Raw genomic sequence first — 20,855 nt, forward strand, 5'->3', positions numbered from 1 at the left:
TGTCCTTCCCGGGCCGCGTCATCAAAACTCTGCGCAAGACGCGGGAGCCCCCTGCGCGCCCCCCGCCCCCCGTCCCCAACCCCATCCCCGTCCCAACTCTGACTTATCGTTCTGTGTCTGATCATCAATAAACGCTTTAATGCATACTGTCGGGGCTCGTGACTGTTTTCTCTCAGGTCCTCTGCTCTCACACTCGGGTCGACGTCTCCGGGACCGAAGAGGAAGTCCGTCCGTGACCACGCGCACGCAGCAGCCCAGAGAGCCACAAGCGCCTCAGCATGAATTTCGTAATGAAAGCCGCGATGGGAGGTGAGTACGGGCGACGTGCATGGTGTGCGTGAGAGAGGACTGCCTCAGCGGCGGCATTGTGCGTGAGGCGTGATGTCGTTTTAACGGCACTGCAGTGTGAGTGCGGTAGGAGCAGCAGTACTGTAAAGGACTGAGGATGATATAACACGAGGCTGCGCCAAACACGAGGCACGCTGCGTCCGCGGCAGAAACACGTCCACCCACGGGCTAGGCACGAGATGGTGTCTTCACAGCTCGATGGGAGATGAGCGAGCCGAGATGTATGAGACACAGGAGAGGTGGAACGGAGGGTCCTTTCACGGCTCCACACCTCTACATCCCCGCACACTGTGTGCCCGTCGTTCTCTACGGTTCGCAGTGAGACCAGCTCCACACATGACAACGGTTACTCGTAAAGACTTAAACATGTGCAAATACTTAAGCTGATGTCGTTTGTAATTTAGATACTGATAATTTACATGCAAAGTTTGTCGGGTACATATATATATATAATTATATTTATATATATAAATATATAGTTATTTATGTATATAAAAATAATAATATATATATAAAATAAATAAATAAATATATATATATATATATATACAGTAGTAAGTGCTCTTCAGCTCTTCGGTTCTCCAGAAGGAGGACGTCAGCTGTATTTTTAATGAACAGAATTCCTGTAGGGACTGTAATGGAGGTTGAGATGAGGAAGGCTCTGGATTTCCCGTGTGCTCTATGCGTGGGTGAAGGTGGTGCTAACCTTGGGTGGAGGTGGTTTAACCTGAAATCAACTTGGGGCTGAATGTAGATAGATGAAGAGGGGGAGGTGATGCTCACCTTGCTTGGAGGTGATGCTAGCTCTGAATGGAGGTGATGCTAGCTGTATGTAGCAGGGTGGAGATGATGCTAGAGTTATGTAAAGGTGAAGGCGATGCTAGCTATTTTTAGGATAGAGGTGATGCTCGCCCAGGTGGAGGTGATGAAGGGGTGGAGGTGATTTGTTATATATTCTGGGGTGGAGGAGACAGGAGGAGGTAGCGTGACGCCAGCCCTTGATGGAGGGGACACCAGCTGTGTGGAGAGTGGAGGTGATGCCACCCCTGGATCGAGGTGACATACTGTGTGTGAGCGGAGGTGACACCAGCTTTGTGTCGGGTGTAGATGATGCTGGCCCTGGGTGGAGGTGACACTTACTGTGTGTAGGGTGGAGCTGACACCAGCTGTGGGTCGGGTGGAGGGGATGCAGGCCCTGGCTGGAGTTGACCCTAGCAGTGTGTCGGGTGGAGGTGATGCTGGCCCTGGGTGGAGCTGACACCAGCTGTGGGTCGGGTGGAGGGGATGCTGGCCCTGGGAGGAGGTGAGGGGGGCCCCAGGTGGAGGTGAGCTGGCCCCGGGTGGAGGTGTGGGGGGCCCCGGGTGGAGGTGAGCTGGCCCCGGGTGGAGGTGTGGGGGGCCTTCTCATTGGGATGATGAGGAGGGCTCCACTGCTGCGTTGTGCGTCCGCACCGTGAATCCTAAAGCAGCTGCTCCGCATTACAGCAGCAATCCTCCGCATGCACCCTGCCCCCTGCTGGTGACACCCACCCCCCGGTGAGAGTGTGTGTGTATGTGTGTGTTTGTGTGTGTGTGTCTGCCAGTGTGATGGTGTGTGTGTTTTTGTGTGAGTGTGTGTGTGTATTCATTTTTGTTTGTATGTGTGTGTGTGTATGTGTGTGTTTGTGTGTGTGTGTGTGTTTGTGTGTGTGCTTGTGTGTGTGCTTGTGTGTGTGAGTGAGTATATGTGAGTGCGTATGTGTCTGCGTGGGTGTGTGTGTGTGTTTGTGTGTGTGAGTGCGTATATGTGAGTGTATGTCTGCGTGCGTGCGTCTATGCATGTGTGTGAAAGAGTGTGTAGGCTGTGTGCATGCAGAGCGAGGTGTAGGTAAGTGTAGGCGTATAGGGACTGTCGGGTTATGTCTATACAGCAAAGAGGAGGTAGGAGATAACCAAGATAGGAGATAGGCGATAGGAGATAGAAGATATGATTTAATTATAAACACAGAAAGAGAGTGAGAGAGAGAGAAAAAGATAGACAGAGAGATATACAGACAGGTTTCCCGGGGCAAAGCAAAGTGTTCAGAAGGATGCTGAAAACAGCCAATAGGAATGCTCCCAGCGGAACCCGCTATCCAATAATGAACCAATCCAATTAACAATGAGATCAATACGTCAATCAGCCAGTAATTCAATACACAGCTCTCAGACAGGTCTAGAGTTACGTTCAACACTGTTTGCATTTATCAACACTGGAATAACTTCAACATGTTGATGATTTAGCAACATTAGCGTAATGTTCAACACCTAGATGACTCAACAATATCAGAGTAACGTTCAACACTGTGATGATTCAGCAGTATTAGAGTTACGTTCAACACTGGGGTGACTCAGCAGTATTAGAGTAAGGTTCAACATTGTGATAACTCAACAGTATTAGAGTAATTTTCAACACTTTAAAGACCCAACAGTATTAGAGAGTAACGTTCAACACTGTGATGACTCAACAGTATTAGAAAAACTTTCAACACTGTGATGATTTAGCAACCCAAAAGTAACGTTCAACACTCTGATAATTCAACAGTACTACATTAACGTTCAACACTGTGATAATTCATCAGTGTTAGAGTAACGTTCAACACTGTGATAATTCAACAGTATTAGAGCAACTTTCAACACTGTAATGATTCAGCAGTATGAGAGTAACGTGCAACACTCTGATGACTCAACAGTTCTTACTACAGGAAGGACGCGGCAGCCATTTTACAACCTCTCTCCGGCTCTCCCGAGTTAAAGGCAGTTGTGAGAAGCATTAAAGGATCATCAAGTATTTACACACTCAACACTTAGGGATGGAGACACACAGGCTCCCAGGACCCGAGAGAAAACACATTACAGCATATTATGTTACTGATTTTTACACTCAAACAGCTTCCAAATGCAACTCGATGGAAAAGTTTTGAACACACACACACTGTCTCTCTCTCTCTCTCTCCCCCTCTCTCTCTCCCTCCCTCTTTCTCTCTCTCTCCCCCTCCCTCTCTCTCTCTCTCTCTCCCTCCCTCTCTCTCTCTCTCTCCCCCTCCCTCTTTCTCTCTCTCTCTCTCCCCCTCCCTCTCTCTCTCTCTCCCTCTCTCTCCCCCTCCCTCTCTCTCTCTCTCCCCCTCCCTCTCTCTCTCCCTCGCTCTCTCTCTCTCTCTCTCCCCCCTCCCTCTCTCTCTCTCTCTCCCTCGCTCTCTCTCTCTCTCTCTCCCCCCTCCCTCTCTCTCTCTCTCTCTCTCTCTCCCTCTTTCTCTCTCTCTCTCTCTCCCCCTCCCTCTCTCTCTCTCTCTCTCTCTCTCTCTCTCTCTCTCTCTCTCTCTCCCCCTCCCTCTCTCTCCCCCTCCCTCTCTCTCCCTCTCTCGTCCTCTGCGCCCTGGGCGTTTTCCACCCAGGTCCCCAGTGGACCGGCTGCTGCAAGCAGCTTGTTGTTCCTGGTCTTCAGAACACTCCGGCGCTCCGGCCCGGCTGTTCCTGGCAGGCCTGGAGAAGCCCAGTGGGACCCCCAGGGGCCACGGGCTATTTGAGAGACATTTGATGACAGTTGACAGTTTTTATGAGAACATTACCTTCAAACGTTTGAAAGGTCTCGTCACGATCCCAAGCCACCTTACTATTAATAACCAGTGAGGGTGGTGGGGGGTAGGGAGGGGCTGTGAGTCGAGGTCTGATACATGCCTCAAAATGGGGTTCATTATGCGTTATACATTATACATTATGCCTTGCGGCCTCGCACCCCTCAGTGGGTCCTACCCCGTCCAGGGATGTGAAGCTTCCCCTGCGTGTCCCATAGAAACCCAGTGCTGAGGAACCAACGCTCGTCGCTGTTAATACTGGAACAAACACAGGACGGTGCACCACACTAATCCCAGGCAGGTGGAGCTCCCTCTGGGGGGGCGGTGTTCCAACGTGTGGGCCGACAGGGCAGCGTCTGGGAGCACGGGGAGGGGGGGGGGGGCATCGATCTGTTTTACGAGCTGAGTCGGCTCCCCTGTGGCGCCGCCCGGCCCAGTGGGATGGAAACAGACGTCATAAAGTGACTAATGGCTCAACTTTAGGCAGCTTCCACGTCTGTGTTTTAGTGTGTAAGGGAAACACTGTGTATTACAATGATACTCCTGTGAGGGGATGCACCTTATATGGGCAAGGCTGTGTATAATATATATATATATATATAGATGTGCAGTAATGGTCGTATCCATCCTGAGTCATTCGCTCAAGTCTCATTATCTCTCCTCTTCCTCGTCCTCCTCCTCCTTCCGCTCTGTATCTCTTACCACTAATCTTCTACCATTCCCCCTCTTCCTCGTCTTTGTCCTCGTCCTCCTCCACCTCCTCCTAGCTCATGTCTGCATCGCATACCACTAATCTTCTACCTCTCCCAATCTTCCTCGTCCTCTTCTTCGTCCTCCTCCACCTCCTCCTCCTTCGTCTCTGTATCTCCCACCACTAATCTTCTAACTCTCCTCCTCTTCGTCATCCTCCTCCTCCTCCTTCGTCTCTGTATCTCCAGCCACTAATCTTCCAGCTCCTCCGTGTACTGAGGGAAACCGAGACGGCGTCCTGATCCTCGTCCCCTGACCCGACACACACTGTTAGCCAACGCCGGAGTGCTAACGTTAGCACTCAGTGGCACGCCTTATCGCTAGCCCCTCAAACCCTCAGAACGTTAATCCACCGGCCACAGAGAGAAGAGAGAATTAAGAGTTCAGAACGAACCTTAAAATAATCTCCCTTCATGGAGAAACCAAAGTGCTTTGCTTTTTGTTTTACTTCTACTTTATACAACTTTATATAACGTACGTGTTAACTTTCTGTGTGGCTTTAAAATAGCAGTCTTTCATAATATTAAATTAATATAGAAAAAACGAACCTTGCCATAATAAACCTTGTGTTCAATTAGCATGAGCTAGTGTTCGATTAGCATGAGCTAAGCTAATGCTACCTGCATAAACATGGAGAGAGTGCTATGCTAACAGGGCGCTCATCTGTCTATCTTTAATGCTAACATAATATTCAAGAGAGCTCCTACTGGGTGTCATTTTAAAAGCTAACTGTTGTTGAAAGGCTGTGAACTGTGTGCTAGCAGGGTGCTATCCATCTTTAGCGTTGACAGGATGCTAAAAGCGGATGTGTTACTGGAGGTGTTGGATTTCTGCAGATTTTCTGTCTTTCTCAGATCTGCACCACCGAAGCAAAATGGCCGTCAATAATTAGTAGTCATGAAAACAACCCTTCAAACAAGAGATGAAAACAACATTGATGTCACCAGATGGTGGTATGCCATATACTACCTACTTGCTAAGCACACAGACACACACACACACACACACACACGCAAACACACACACACACGCACACACACACACACACACACACACAAACACACACATATGCAAGCACACACGCACACACATACGCACACACACACACACTCCCTCTCTCACACATCCAACATACACACACACACAAGATGAACTCTAGGTCGAATGAGAATTTTCTTTCAGGGACAATTGATTGAAGGGGATATGTAGTTGTGTGCCCGTGCGTCTGTGCATGAATGTGTTTGTGCGTGAGTGTGTCTGTGCGTGCTTGCGTGTGTGTGTGTTGATGTAGGATGTGAAAGAGAGACGAATGTGTGCGTGTGCGTGTGTACACCACCGTCGTAAACCTTGATGTGGATCAGGTAATGCGATACTGAAGTGCTCAGCCAATCAGGTTGAAGTGTATCTCTGACCTCTTGAAGGTCAGAGGTCAGGATGGACCATCTGAAGGACTCTGCATCAATCAATAATCTGTTTAGAAACATCAACGGGGCGCGGGGGGGGGGGGGGGGGGGGTGGTGTCCTGTCTCTCTCTCTACGCTGTCCTGTCTCCCTCTCGTCCCTTTCCTGTCCCTCTCTCTCTTCACTGTCCTGTCTCTCTCTTCACTGTCCAGTCTCTCGCCTCACTGTCCTGTGGAATGTACTAACTGGTAGGATATAGAGACCAGCCTAGCCAGTGGACTAAACCAACTGGTATGATAGATAGACCAGCCTACCCATTGGACTGTATCTATGCAGATTTCCATCATGAATCTGGGTGGAGCCTCCCATGTGTGATCGCGTCGCTGTAGCGTGGACTTTGAAGTGACTTCTTAAAGCCGAACAGTGCAAACAGAGCGGTTACCAAGCAGAGAAGAAGTGCAGCCCAACATGATGGCTGTGAGTCGGTAAGTATCGTACGTGGAATATGGAGCAGGCTGTGAGAGCTGGTTATGCAGGTTTCTCTAGGAGGAGATGGGCTATTAATCCCTGAATGGAGACAAAGGCTCTCAGCCTCTCAGTCCTGGAGCTCTAAAAGAAAGCAGCCGAGGATGTGAATAGAGTTGGACTAGTCAGCACACCTGCAGAAGGGAACAAATGCATCCAGTTGGTGGTGTGTTTGTGGAGCACCATGATGACCTTGAACTAGCTGATAGCTAACTAGCTAAAGCTGATTACTGTCAGCTATGAACATGTACGCCCCACAACTACACCAGATCGTCACCAGCACCACTCAAGATCCACTCCAGATCGTCACCAGAACCACTCCCGATCCACTCCAGAACCAGTTCAAAACCAGTCCAGAACCACTCCTGATCCACTCAAGAACCACTCAACCACTCCGAAATACTCAAGAACCAGGCCAGAACCTCTCCACAACCACCCCAGAAACAGTCTAGAAAGACTCCAGAACCAGTCCAGAACCATCCCAGAACAGTCCAGAAAGACTCCAGAACCAGTCCAGAACCAGTCCATAACCAGTCCAGAATCCGTCCAGAACCAACCCAGAAACAGTCTAGAAAGACTTCAGAACCAGTCCAGAACCAGTCCAGAACCACCCCATAACAGTCCAGAAAGACTCCAGAGCCAGTCCAGAATCAGTCCAGAATCAATCCAGAACCAACCCAGAAATAGTCCAGAAAGACTCCAGAACCAGCCCAGAACCATTCCAGGTTCCTCAGAATGTGTCAAACAAACACAAAGTTTGGTTTCTCTTCTGATCGTGGGAACACAAGACAGGAATAAGGCGTACAAAAGATGCAAGAGACATTGAAGTCTGATGAAGCTATTATTTCTGCTCGACATATTTGTTTTTGACATTTGATAGATTCATATACTATTATATTTCGGTCTAGCGCAGCCCATGTACTCTAACTTGTAAGATGAGATTTTAAAGGAAAACCGGTTCCATTGAGTTACAGTGTGAGTTTGCGTGGGCTCACAATAGAGATGTTTTGTTTAGTTAGTGTACTGAGTGCATTAAGGGTACTTAGGCGTAATTTTTGTATTTAGTGTGTCTAGCATACTAAGTGTCGTGAGTGTACTTAGTTTTGTGTGTATTTAGTGTATCAAATGCACTTAGTGTATTTAGTGTATTTGGTGTACTTAGTGTATTTAGTGAATTTTATGAACTTAGTCTGTTGAGTGTATTGTGTGTATTTAGTGTACTGAGTGTATTTAGTGTGTTTAATGTACTTCGTCTATTAAGTGTACTGTGTGTAGCCAGTGTTTTTAGTGTGTTCAGTGTAGTTAGTGTACTTAGTGCCTTACTGTGAGACGTAGGCGGCTTGCTGTGTGTTAAGTGACCTTCACGGCTAGGATTGAACATCTCGTGTGATTGCTGCTGTTTGAAGAGCAAATGGCTAGCAGTGCGGCTAACTAATGAGCTCACAGCGCCTGGGGCCAACTGCAGTTCTCTTTTCTTTCCATCATCCGACCCATTCTCCCCCCCCCCCCGTCTCTCTTTTCTCTCTCTCTCTCACGCTATTTCTCAATGACTTCACCTGGTTTATCTCTTTCTCCATCTGCCTCTCTTTCGCTTCCTTCCCCACCCCCCCCTCTCTCTATCTCTATCTCCCCCCCCCCCTCTATCTACTCCTCTTCCCCTCTGGGCGGGTGAAGCCATCTAACTGGAACCACTCAGCTAATTGGACCCAGTGGCTCTTGACAGATTCTGACTCTCTCTACCATCAGCATACCATTCATTCTGAACCCCTCTCTCTCTCTCTCTCTCTCTCTCTCTCTCTCTCTCTCTCTCTCTCATGAAACCTTATGGCGTTTGTCTTTGTGTGCGTGCAAAAGGGCAGTCTTTGCATAGCTACATTCTTTGTATGTGTGTTTATAGTATTATTTCCATGTCTCTAAATATAGTTTACCATTTGAAACGTGCTTCTACTCGTGCTCCTGTCTACACAGCTGGTGCCTTGCAGCTTTCAATCTCCTCCAACTCTCCATCCTATTGGTCAATCTCCTCCAACTTCCATCCTATTGGTCAATCTCCCACAACTCTCCATCCTATTGGTCAATCTCCCACAACTCTCCATCCTATTGCTCAATCCCCCCCAACTCTCCATCCTATTGGTCAATCTCCCACAACTCTCCATCCTATTGGTCAATCTCCCACAACTCTCCATCCTATTGGTCAATCTCCCACAACTCCCCATCCTATTGGTCAATCTCCCACAACTCTCCATCCTATTGGTCAATCTCCCCCAACTCTCATCATCCGATCTAAAACGGTATCCTAGTGGATCCTCATTTCTGTACATCTCGTTAGAGCCGTCTCACCCCACTCTCCTTCCAATTGGTCGATTTGGGCTGTCCATCTCACACACCGCTCTCCTCCTCTTATAGGAGGCCCCCCTGACGTGGGGAAGATGCTGGGCGGGGAGGAGAAGGAGGAGGACCCCGACGCAGACAAGAAGGAGGAGGAACGCCAGGAGGCGCTGAGGCAGCAGGAGGAGGAGAGGAAGGACAAGTACGCCAAGATGGAGTTCGAGAGGGAAAACATGAGGCAAGGCATCAGGGACAAGGTAGGACACAACTAACTCACTAACTAACTCACTAACCTACTCACTAATACATCAAAGACAAGGTAGGACACAACTAACTCACTAACTAACTCACTAACGTACTCACTAATACATCAGAGACAAGGTAGGACACAATTAACTCACTAACTAACTCACTAACCTACTCACTAATACATCAAAGACAAGGTAGGACACAACTAACTCACTAACTAACTCACTAACCTACTCACTAATACATCAAAGACAAGGTAGGACACAACTAACTCACTAACTAACTCACTAACCTACTCACTAATACATCAAAGACAAGGTAGGACACAACTAACTCACTAACTAACTCACTAACCTACTCACTAATACATCAAAGACAAGGTAGGACACAACTAACTCACTAACTAACTCACTAACCTACTCACTAACACATCAAATACAAGGTAGGACACAACTAACTCACTAACTAACTCACTAACGTACTCACTAATACATCAAAGACAAGGTAGGACACAACTAACTCACTAACTAACTCACTAACCTACTCACTAATACATCAAATACAAGGTAGGACACAACTAACTCACTAACTAACTCACTAACCTACTCACTAATACATCAAATACAAGGTAGGACACAACTAACTCACTAACTAACTCACTAACCTACTCACTAATACATCAAAGACAAGGTAGGCCATATCTAACTCAATAACTAACCCACTTAACTACTCGCTAATACATCAAAGACATGGTAGGACACAACTAACTCCCTAACTTAGTAACTCACTAATACCTCAGAGACAAGATAGGCCATAACTAACTCACCAACTTACTCATTAACTAATTAACTTATACAACTGAGACCGGTTAGGACATAACTAACTCACTAACTTACTCTTTAACTAATTTACTTATACGACAGAGACAAATTAGGGCATAACTAACACACTAACTAACTCATTAACTAATCACTAATACATCAGAGACAACCATTTACCTCTCGGGACCATGGGCAATATTTCTGGTGTAGCCGGATAACCGATTTCACCATCTAGTTCATTTCTTAGCTATACATTATAAAATACTACAAGAAACCTAAGTAGAGTAATGTTCAGTATCACATCTTAAGACCAGTACATATGAATCGATAAAGTTTATTTCCTCCAAAGAATATAATCTGTAGCTCCAGACTGATGAATATTAAAGACAGTTTTGCAGTATTAACTTACTTTAAAATTCTTCTCTCCACAAGAGCCAGAGGCTATAGCGGTAGAATCAAAGAGTGTACATTACCCAGAATCCTCGGCAGTAGCACACTCCGGTTGGCAGGAGCTTCTGTGAGGCTGTCACCAGGGAACTGTTGCTATGCAACCAGCTGGGATGGAAACCCAACACCCCCCCCTCATTTATCCCCATTTTACCTCTGTTCCCCAAGGCCTGCAAATCAGTAGGCTGGATTCTTCGCCCGGTCCACAAAGTTAATGTCCTGCCATGCATCACTCCAGTCCTCCTCCAGCTCATCTCTCATTGGTGGAGAGCTGGGGGGCCAGAGCTGAGGGACAAAAACAGGGACGGCTGACTCTAAAAGCAGGGTGGGACTTCCATAAAGGGACCTGGTCGTTCAGGGCTGCTATAAGTGTCCAGCTGGGCCCAACATAAATTACCGAGAGGAATGACAATTAAATAGATTATAAAAAGACAATAATTAAGTCATTATTTGATAGCCTATTGAACATTAAAGTGGTTTCCCCCCACCGACCTCTCCACCCAAACACACACCAGAACCAGCTTCCCGCTGTCCAAATGTTTTACCGGATACAGGGACCCTGAACCCAGTTCAGCGTCATCACATTTGGATTGATCGACTCCAGAAATAGCAAATGTATTCTCACCTCTCTCCCTCCATTCCTGTCTCCTCTCTGTCTGTTTACCCGTCCTACTTTCTGTCTTTCTCACCTCTCAATCCATCGCTATCTCCCTTACTCTTTCTCTCTGTTTCTCTCCCTCTCACCCCCTATCCCCTCCCTCTCTCTCCCCCTCCTTCTCTCTTTATCTATCTGCCCATCTCTCTCCTTCCCTCCTCCTCCCTCTCCTCTCCCCTCCCCTCCCTCCCTCTCCCCCTCCCTCCCACTATCCTTCTCCATCCTCCATCCCTCCTTCCCTCTCTCCCTCCCCCTCCCTCCCTCCCTCTCCCCCTCCCTCCCTCCTTCCCCATCCTCCATCCCTCCTTCCCTCTCTCCCTCCCCATCCCTCCCTCGCTCTCTCTCCCTCGCCCTCAACCCCCTCCCCCTCCAGTATGGTATTAAGAAGAGGGAGGTGGCCGAGGCAGAGGCGGCGGCGGCCATGGAGGAGGCGACAGAGGGCAGTCTGACCCGGCCCAAGAAGGCGGTGCCGGCGGGCTGTGGCGACGAGGAGGAGGAGGAGCAGAGCATTATGGACACGGTGATGAAGTACCTCCCCGGACCGCTGCAGGACATGCTGAAGAAGTAGCAGGGCTAGCCAATGCTAACGTTAACTAGCTCAGCTAACATGCGCCGGAGGTTGACAATGTTGGATCAAAAAAAACTTCTGTCGACTCTGCTCGGTCGAAGACGATTTGCGTTTGGTTTCTATTCACGCTCAAAAAAAGGGTTGTAGCTGCCATTTTTGTGTTTTCGTTTTTCGGGAAAAAACAAAAAAGAGAAAAAGAGAAATATCGAAGTCTTGACATACGTTAAGAAGTAAATTCATTCCATTTGAGCCAACAGTGTAAACCGCGCCTAACCTGCCACATTTAGCTAAACCGGCGCTAGGCTTGGCAGCCGTTAGCACGGCGGATGCTAATGTTAGCTTAGCTATGCTAATGTTGCGAAGGAGGCCATGGAGCAGGGGGGGGAGGCGGGGGGGAGGGGAGGGGGGAGTGGGCTAACGACAACACTAGGTTGAGTCTCCTTCTAGTTTGAGAAGTTTTAGATCTTTAGTTCTCCTTCTTCTCCTGCCGCCCAGAAGCACCACCACTCCGCCCGGCTCCGCCATCGTTATTTGTATATAAATAATAAAAAAATACATGAAACAAGCGCCTCGCGGCGGGCTACAGATCCTATAATAACCATACTAACTGTGTGTTCGTCTCTAAGATAACGATATCTGTAAACTCGATAAGCCATATTTTAAGAAGGAAATTTGAAGACTCTTATCGTGTGCTACTTAAGCTAAACAATCTCTTTTGTTGTTCTTCCATGTTGGATATTTATGTCAAACCTTTTGCACATACATAGTGAGTGTTAGACATCATCTCTCCTGTCGACCCCCATCCCTGTCCCACATGTATTTGGTGTTAGTGTAAACTTTTCTAATCCCTCCCGTGTTGCGCCTGTTAGCGTCTTGCATGACACCTGTCTTGTCGGAAATATTGTTGTGTGGATATGTACTCCCTCCCCCCCCTTCTCTTCTTGTCACGCAAAGATATTAAGGCAATAACTCTTGATTTTGAATGTTGTTTCACTCTCATGTTGATAATTATGTAACAGTAAGTAATACCAATATATTTAAAATATGTATGCATTCAGGACTTTTAATTTGACTGGTTTTGCAGGGGCTTTCTGTTGGGGTAACCGTGTATAGAGACCCCACACCACACTGCTAAAGCCTTACGCTTTTGCCATAAAGAATCCAAAAGTAAACACGATGTTTTAATAATCGTAGTAATTATTTCGCACATATTGACAGGCACAACATTGACCTGGATTAAAAAAGTGTACAATTTTGCAACGTTTTAATTGGGTTTGAAAATTGCTAAATCACAATTAATCCAAATGGAGAAAGTATTTTCATTTGGTGATTGATATATAACTATATTATATCACTGACCAAACAAAACTTTGGACTGTTTGAAAAGAATGTGTTAAAAAATAAAAGCAATGCTTGCTTCTGTGTCTTCGGTTGAATGTGGGTCTACGCCACAGTTGAGATGGACGGAATGCCAAGAGCAATAAAGGATTGATATGTCTGCCTGAGGTTCAATAAAACCTTCAAAACTTGTTCACAAAACAACCCTGTCCTGTCTTCTGTTACTGCCCATTGTTACTTAGTCTAGCTAGTCAGTCAGCTAACTCTTATTAGTTAGTGAGATACCTCTAGCTAGTTAGATCCCAGAGGTCTAACTAACTATTTAGTTAGCTATAGCGAGTTACAGTTAGAGAACTAACTGTATCCAGTATTGCTACTGTTGCTAACGCTAGCGAGTTTGTCAGCTAACTCTAGTTACCCTTACAAACATTTATTTAAGTATGCTATTAGTAGGTCCTATACTTCTTTCATACTAAAAGTAATAGAGTATACTTTCAGTTGACTGTCATTAATAAATAAGTGTATTATGTACCAATGTCAAGCAAACAGAAAATGCTAATTCTACTTCCGGTCTTTAATACATATATTCCTTTAAAGTAAAACTCCCCAAAGCAATTCTATAGTAGAAGGTTTTCTATATAACATATAAATTAAATTAAATAGAATGGGAAAATTGTGTGTACATATTTTGATTTTGTATAAATTATATATATAGTCATCAGCCTATGGGTGAATTTCATAGGTTTAATAAAAGGTTATTCATCGTCATCGTATATAAAGTAGGCTAGATCTACCAGAAACAAAATTCTCCATCACTGGGACCCACGGTGAAGGTCACATGTTTTATAGACGAAACTCAAATATGAACCTCTGCTTTGTTTGGTTGATTCACCATCGTATATAAAGTAGGCTAGATCTACTAGAAATAAAATTATCCATTCCTGGGACCAATGGAGAAGGACACATGGGTGACCTTCACACATGTGTCCCCTGAGTGTCCTTGAGTGGGCCGTATTACATAACGGGGTAGTCCATTTCCAAAGAGACCATTAACATCTGCTTTTTACAATCATTTCACCATAGTTTTTAAACTTGACGATTGGTTAAAAACATCCTGACAACTTTAGACTATGCCTATGAGCCCATTATGTAAAGACCCATAAATAAAGTGTAGCTATCAAGGAAGAGTAGGCAGGCACCAGACGTGTGCAGTGAGCATCTGTTAGCTGTCCAGCTGCCTCATAGTAAAATCTTTCCTAGATGCGTGATGTGCATGTGCATAGATATGTAAATACTTGTGTATTTGTGTAGTATAGATAAGTAATTGTATAGCACCTGGTTGCCCATGCTCGCTCCTGAAGAAGCACTCTCCAGGTTGTTAATCTTCTAACCAATTATTTCACCACCTGATGTAATCTCCTCGAGCGCAGCCAATGGGCAGCAGCCACTAGGGGATGTGACACTCGTTACCAGTTTTTTTTTTTTTTCCCCCAACGACAATTTAGAAAATAAAAAGATGGCCGTTTTTTCATCTTTGTTTTGTTTTCAATTTTATTTTATGCTGTGCAAAGGACAAAAATAAAAATGAAGTGGTATTAGTTGAACATTCCACTTTCTGACCAGGAAAACTAAAAAGAGATTCTTCGTTTTTGGATTTAGAAATTAAAATCCAATAAACTAATAATAACTGATAACTATTATTATATATATATTTTTATTTCTATTCCACAAAGGAAAATTTAAAGACCAGAAATTATGCAGTGTACAATAAATGTTATATAAAACACAATTTCCTGTAATAAATGAGAAAAGAAGGGCTGAGGCTATCATGTAGAAAATGAAACGTGGGCCTATGCATAATGTTGGATGTTTGTACCCTGCGGTTCACTGCACAGTATTGATAAGCATGCTGTAAATGAAAGCATTGAATGGGGGAAAATGTTAAGCTTGTTTGCGTACTCAGGCTATGTTTAGGCATATTAGAGTAGCATTAACTATTCCAGAAGCAAGTCTTTCTATAATCCATCCAATTTGAATAATCCACCATATTCAGTAAATGGTCTCAGAGGCAGCCCACCCACACACACGTACATACACACGAACACGCAACTGCACACAGACACGCGCACACACACAAATACACACACGCCCACGCCCACGGCCAAACACACAAGCACACGCCCACACACACTCACACACACGCACACACACGCACACACACGTACACACACACACACGCACACACGCACACGCCCAAGCCCATGCCCCGCCCACACACACTCACATGCAAACACACAATGTCTTGACAGCCGAGAGAAGGATACTGGTTGTGATTTCAGAAGATACTCCCTGATGGCTCAGCAGGAATCAATTAACCAATCAAGTTTAGATCAAAAGGGAGGGGGGGAAGACTCACAGGGAGAGAGGCTCTTGATGAGTTTTGCAATTTGAGAGGTGGTGAAGTATGGACAGTACAGCACGGCAGTCTTTAGTAGAGGAGAAATGCTTACCCTGTGGGAATCTGAGCAGGGAGTTCAAACACAGAAGGCTCCACAGCCTATCTCTGCCGAAAGACTGGAGATCAGAGATATTTTTTTCAGGCCATGACACCATCTTGCCTGTGAATGTCAAAATGCATCAATGCAAACACCCTTGGATGTTGCATCAAAGAGTAATTACTATGTTGAACGACCTGACAATCCAGCAACGTTACAACTATAAACTACCCAATGCTGACCTCTAGTGAATAGCGTGTAGAAACATGTCACAAGCGTTTTAAATGATACGCTCTTGCAAATACATTGAGGGGCCTGAAATATTGGTGGCTTCGTCATTGGTTTGACACACACGCACGCACGCACGCACTCACGCAGGCACGCACGCACACACACAACCCCCCCCCCACACACACCCACGCACACGCACACACACACAAACAATTTCTCTCTCTTTCTCTCTCTCTCTCGCTCGCTCTCTCTCTATGTATATGTACTATATGATGCTGATTATATAAAGTTTTACTTGATTAAAATATCTATCTACCTCCGGTTTGTCATTAATTATCGGGCTGTTAAGTTGGAATGGTTGTAAATGCAGACACTGCTTTATTCTGTACAGTGCGCTAGACTGCAGCGCATTGGCTGGGCGCTGTTGCTAAGACAACGCTACTACGGACGCTTAACACTGAGGCATTCTGGGAAACACATAACTGTTGCTGCGAAGATGCTTATATTCATTGGGGCGGTTAAGGGGGCCGAATAAATATAATCAAAATGAAGGTTTGTTGAAACGAATACAAAAAACATAGTTGGCAAATGGAACTGTATGTATCATATCCACAGTTCGGTTAGAATGATCGATGATCAAACTACTCTCACGTTAGCAAGCATCGAAAGCTAAATAGTTAGCTGTCAGAGATAGCCCATAGAACCACTGTTGTTATCAACACGCGATTAAAGCGCAGGCGGTATAAGTCATCTCGAACTTTACAAGGCACATCAGAACAATACGGTCGGTAACTTGTCATGTGTTTGCTCTCCAGCGTGTCTTCACCATCACAGAGAAAGCCTGGTCCGGGTCCAGCCTGTTGTACAAGTGGCAGAAGACGCTCGGGAACTACATCGCTGTTGCGGGGTGAGTTCAGGGTGACAGAGTGAACATGACGCTGTCACGCTCCTATGCATTGTGTGCCGTCAGTAGGAGGACCCCACTGGTTAATCGCCTTGTGCTTCTTGTTTCTCTCAGAAATGATAACTCGGTGAAGATATTTGATAGACATGGACAGAAGAGGAATGAACTCGGCCTACCAGGGTAAATATCCCGGCGTATGCCTACGTAATAACGAAGAAAACAAAACCCAAACCACCACAGAAAGGTCCTTCAGCATTTCCATTTTCTTTAAGGCATTGTGTGGCCATGGACTGGGACAAGGATGGTGATATTCTCGCAGTCATATCTGAGAAGTCCAGCTCCATCTACCTGTGGGACGCCAGTGTCAACAAGACGTCGCAGATCGACAGCGGAATGAAGTAGGGAAACACTGCCACAACGTTACACAAAACAAAGAAGCAATAACACAATTTTAAGTGATATTCCACATTCATGGAGACATAAGATCTAAAAATTCTACCCATTTTCTGCAATTTTTCATTAATATTAGCCTTTAATGGATGGTATTGTTGATGGTATGTTTTACATTCCCTTTTTCCAACCAAGAGATCAGATGTCGTTCCTCCTGTGGTCAAAGACCACTCCGCTATTGGCAGTTGGAACAGCAAAAGGAAACTTACTGATCTACAACCAGCAGACCTCACGCAAGATACCTGTTCTGGGTAAAACACACGCGCACACACACACACACACACAAACACACACATAAACATACGCATACACGTACACATACACATAGATACACACACACGCACAAATAGATGCACAAACAAACACTGAATGTATAACCATACAGACAAGGGTGAATGACTGTTTTTGACAAGTTTAATGACAAGTTTTCCATGTCCTTCCCTAACGTCCCTCAGGTAAACACACCAAGAGAATCACGTGTGGGTGCTGGAGCTCCCACAACCTGTTGGCTCTCGGCAGTGATGACCGCACCGTTACCGTTAGCAACCATGAGGGGGACACCATCCGGCAGGTAGACCCCCAACAGTGCAGACTGTACCAAACCGTGCCTTTGGCCCCATTTCTAGCTCTGATGATGTTTGCAAACCCAACTTTAGCTTTTTTATATCTGCTTCCACACATATAGTTTTGACCCAATCAACATCTGCTGGTAATATGAAAGTCCTGGTGAACGTGGAAGTGGTTTGCTTGTTGCTAAGGATCATTGACTCATTTATTACATAAAGGACGTCTATGTGACGCCTATGTCTCCCCATAAGTATACTGCTGCACCTGGGAGTTGTAGTTCTTCCAGAGGAAATTAATTGTTATTCAGTCAGGACAATCCAAGAAACTGAAAAAAAAAACGAACCGATGGACATTTTGTGTGTGTGACCTCTCTCTGCCCTCCCATTGGTTGACGTGTGGCGCCAGACGTCTTTGCGCGCCGAGCCTTCAGACGTGTACTTCTCCGTGATGAAGACGGACGAGAGGTCATCTCCCGGAGAGAGCACTGTGGGTCTCTGCTCGGTCTCGCCTTCTACCATCAGATACAGTACTGTACCCGACACAATCTGACCTCTGACCTCTGCACCCCCACCAGGTGAGTGCATCCGTGGGGAAGAAGACGCTCTTCCTGTTCAACCTCAACGACCCAGACAACCCCATAGAGCTGGCCTTCCAGCCGCGCTACGGCAGCATCGTCTCCTACCGCTGGTACTGCTCACCACGCACGCCTCCAGAACAGCATGACCAGCCCTTGTCTCTCTCTCTCTCTCTCTCTCTCTCTCTCTCTCTCTCTCTCTCTCTCTATCTCTATGTCTTGTGGCCCATGGCAACAAGACTCGCACCTACATCACCTAGATATAAATGCAGAAAAACAAGTTCTTAAAAACAAATCACCACAGATGTGGTGAAAAGAAAGTGTACTGTTTGGAGACGAGTGTCTTTTTAAATGTATGATTTAATAACAAACCCTCCAAGTAGTGTATGTATAAAATACGGAATGTATAAAATACGGAAAAAACAATCACAAACTCTCTCTCTCTCTCTCTCGTTCGTTCTAATTCACAACTCCGCCCCCTTCAGGTATGGCGATGGCTACATCCTGATTGGCTTCTCCCACGGCTACTTCGTGGTGATCTCCACCCACATCCGGGAGATCGGCCAGGAGCTGTACCAGGCGCACAACCACAAGGACAGCCTGACCAGCGTGGCCATCTCCCAGTCCTTGAACAAGGCTGCTTCCTGTGGAGACAACAGGTAGACGCATACAGACACACATACACACACACACACACACACATAACTGAGATGTGTCTGTGTGTGAAGAGTAGTAAGCTGTTGTTGATGGTTTTTTTTCTCAGCATTAAGATTCACGACCTGACGGAGCTCAAAGACATCAGCAACATTGTGCATTTGGATGACGAGACTAAAGGTGGAACCCCTAATCCTGTTGCTCGCTACATGAACTCAGAAAAAACTTTTTCCCTGCTCATTTTTAACACCCTTTCCTCTCCATCCCCATGCTATTTCTAACGGGTTTACCTTTCTCTTCTCCATCATCCCCCCCCCCCCGTGTTTCTGGCCAGGCCTGGACCAGCTGAACTGGACCGACGACGGTCAGCTGCTGGCCGTGTCCACCCAGAGAGGCACCCTGCACGTCTTCCTCACCAAGCTGCCCATCCTGGGGGACAGCTTCGGCACGCGGCTGGCCTACCTCACCTCGCTGCTGGAGGTCACCGTGGCCAACCCGGTGGAGGGGGTGAGGATTGCGCACACACGCACGCACGGACACACAGATAGACAGACGCATGCACAGCAAACAGAAGCACGCACAGACACGTACAGACGCACGCACGGACACACAGATAGACAGACGCACGCACAGCAAACAGAAGCACACACAGACACGTACAGACGCACGCACGGACACACAGATAGACAGACGCACGCACAGCAAACAGAAGCAGACACAGACAGGTACAGACGCACGCACAGACACACAGACACACGTAGGCACGCACGCAGGCAAGCACAGACACGTACAGACGCACGCACAGACACAAAGACATGCATGAACACAGACAAAAAGGCACAGACAGACAGACACAGACGCACAGACACAGACGCACACGCACACAGTCTCACCAACACATTAAGCACCGGCCCCACCGCGGTGCCTGTAACAGTTAGAGAGAGCGCTGTAGGTTATTCACGGTGTTATATGTGTGTGTGTGTGGCCCTCAGGAAGCCCCAATGGCCATAGAGGTGGAGGTGGAGCCCACCTTCATCGCGGTGGGGCCCTTCCATGTCGCGGTGGGCATGAACAACCGAGCCTGGTTCTACGCCTTGCTGGACCAGGAGGCTGGTATGTGTTCAGCTTAACCTTTGAGGGGGTGTGAACGAATGTTACGTGACTTTATGCAGGCAAGGCATTCAGTGGGTCGCAATCTGCGACCCACTGAATATATATATTTAATGAATATATATATGTATTTTTATAGTTTCAACTCAATTATATTCGTTTGGAGACCCAAAAGTCGAAATCACGAATAAAATTCAATTAATTGCACAGCCCTAGTGTCCTAAGCAACATGTAGGGCCACTCAAACCACGTGATGGTGCCCCCCCCCCGCCTCTGTGGCCCCAGGGTTCAGTCGGCTGAAGGACGTGGAGTACCTGGGGACCGTGGCCAGCATGTGCCTCAGCGCCGACCACGCCGCCGCCCTGCTGGAGGGGAAGGTGCAGCTGCACATGGTGAGCCTCGAATTTAGAGCCAGAAAGTCGGCTTGAGCTTTTTACAGCCACCGTCGCCAATCAAATGGAGTCTTACTGCGTGTGTGTGTGTGTGTGTGTGTGTGTGTGTGTGAGTGTGCGTGTGTTTCCGTGTGTGCGTGGCTATGTGTGTCTTTTCAGATCGAAAGAGACGAGCATGACGAGAAGAAGCAGATGAAGCTGTTCCCGGAGGATGAGGGCACTCAGGGTCGCATCCTCTGCCACGCCCTGACCGCCGACCTGCTGTACTACGGCACCGATGTAGGACCTCTCCCCTCTGCTCTCTGTGTCCGTCTGTGGGTCTCGCCGTCTCTGTTTGTCTCTGTGTGTCTCTGTGTCTCTCTGGGTGTCCCTCACTGTGACCCTCTGTGTCTCTCACTGTCTCTGTATGTCTCTCTGTCTCCCTCTGTGTCTCTCACTGTCTCTCTGTATGTCTC

The 20,855-nt window shown here is 46.8% G+C and overlaps 2 protein-coding genes across 2 annotated transcripts in view; both read left to right on the forward strand.

The window, feature by feature from the left end:
• Positions 1-278: 278 nt before the first annotated feature.
• Positions 279-11,685, forward strand: cplx2a (complexin 2a; the record flags this gene model as incomplete). Its single annotated transcript, XM_079758839.1, has 3 exons — positions 279-309; positions 9,024-9,202; positions 11,491-11,685. The coding sequence occupies 3 exons, from the start codon at positions 279-281 to the stop codon at positions 11,683-11,685; spliced, it is 405 nt and encodes a 134-aa protein (XP_079614965.1).
• Positions 11,686-16,247: 4,562 nt separating this feature from the next.
• The window catches only part of wdr19 (WD repeat domain 19), a 16,451-nt gene continuing 11,843 nt past the window's right edge, over positions 16,248-20,855 (forward strand). Inside the window, exons 1-14 of the mRNA XM_079758776.1 lie at positions 16,248-16,301; positions 16,565-16,656; positions 16,768-16,833; positions 16,926-17,051; positions 17,239-17,354; positions 17,559-17,674; positions 18,076-18,156; positions 18,245-18,357; positions 18,730-18,903; positions 19,008-19,078; positions 19,233-19,405; positions 19,891-20,011; positions 20,294-20,400; positions 20,560-20,679. Coding sequence (XP_079614902.1) covers positions 16,296-16,301; positions 16,565-16,656; positions 16,768-16,833; positions 16,926-17,051; positions 17,239-17,354; positions 17,559-17,674; positions 18,076-18,156; positions 18,245-18,357; positions 18,730-18,903; positions 19,008-19,078; positions 19,233-19,405; positions 19,891-20,011; positions 20,294-20,400; positions 20,560-20,679 — 1,482 coding nt within the window. The 5' untranslated portion in view covers positions 16,248-16,295. The remainder of the gene's footprint in view (positions 16,302-16,564; positions 16,657-16,767; positions 16,834-16,925; positions 17,052-17,238; positions 17,355-17,558; positions 17,675-18,075; positions 18,157-18,244; positions 18,358-18,729; positions 18,904-19,007; positions 19,079-19,232; positions 19,406-19,890; positions 20,012-20,293; positions 20,401-20,559; positions 20,680-20,855) is intronic.

The sequence above is a fragment of the Pollachius pollachius genome (genome assembly GCF_949987615.1).
Source record: "Pollachius pollachius genome assembly, chromosome: 2".
Classification (NCBI taxonomy): Eukaryota; Metazoa; Chordata; class Actinopteri; order Gadiformes; family Gadidae; genus Pollachius; species Pollachius pollachius.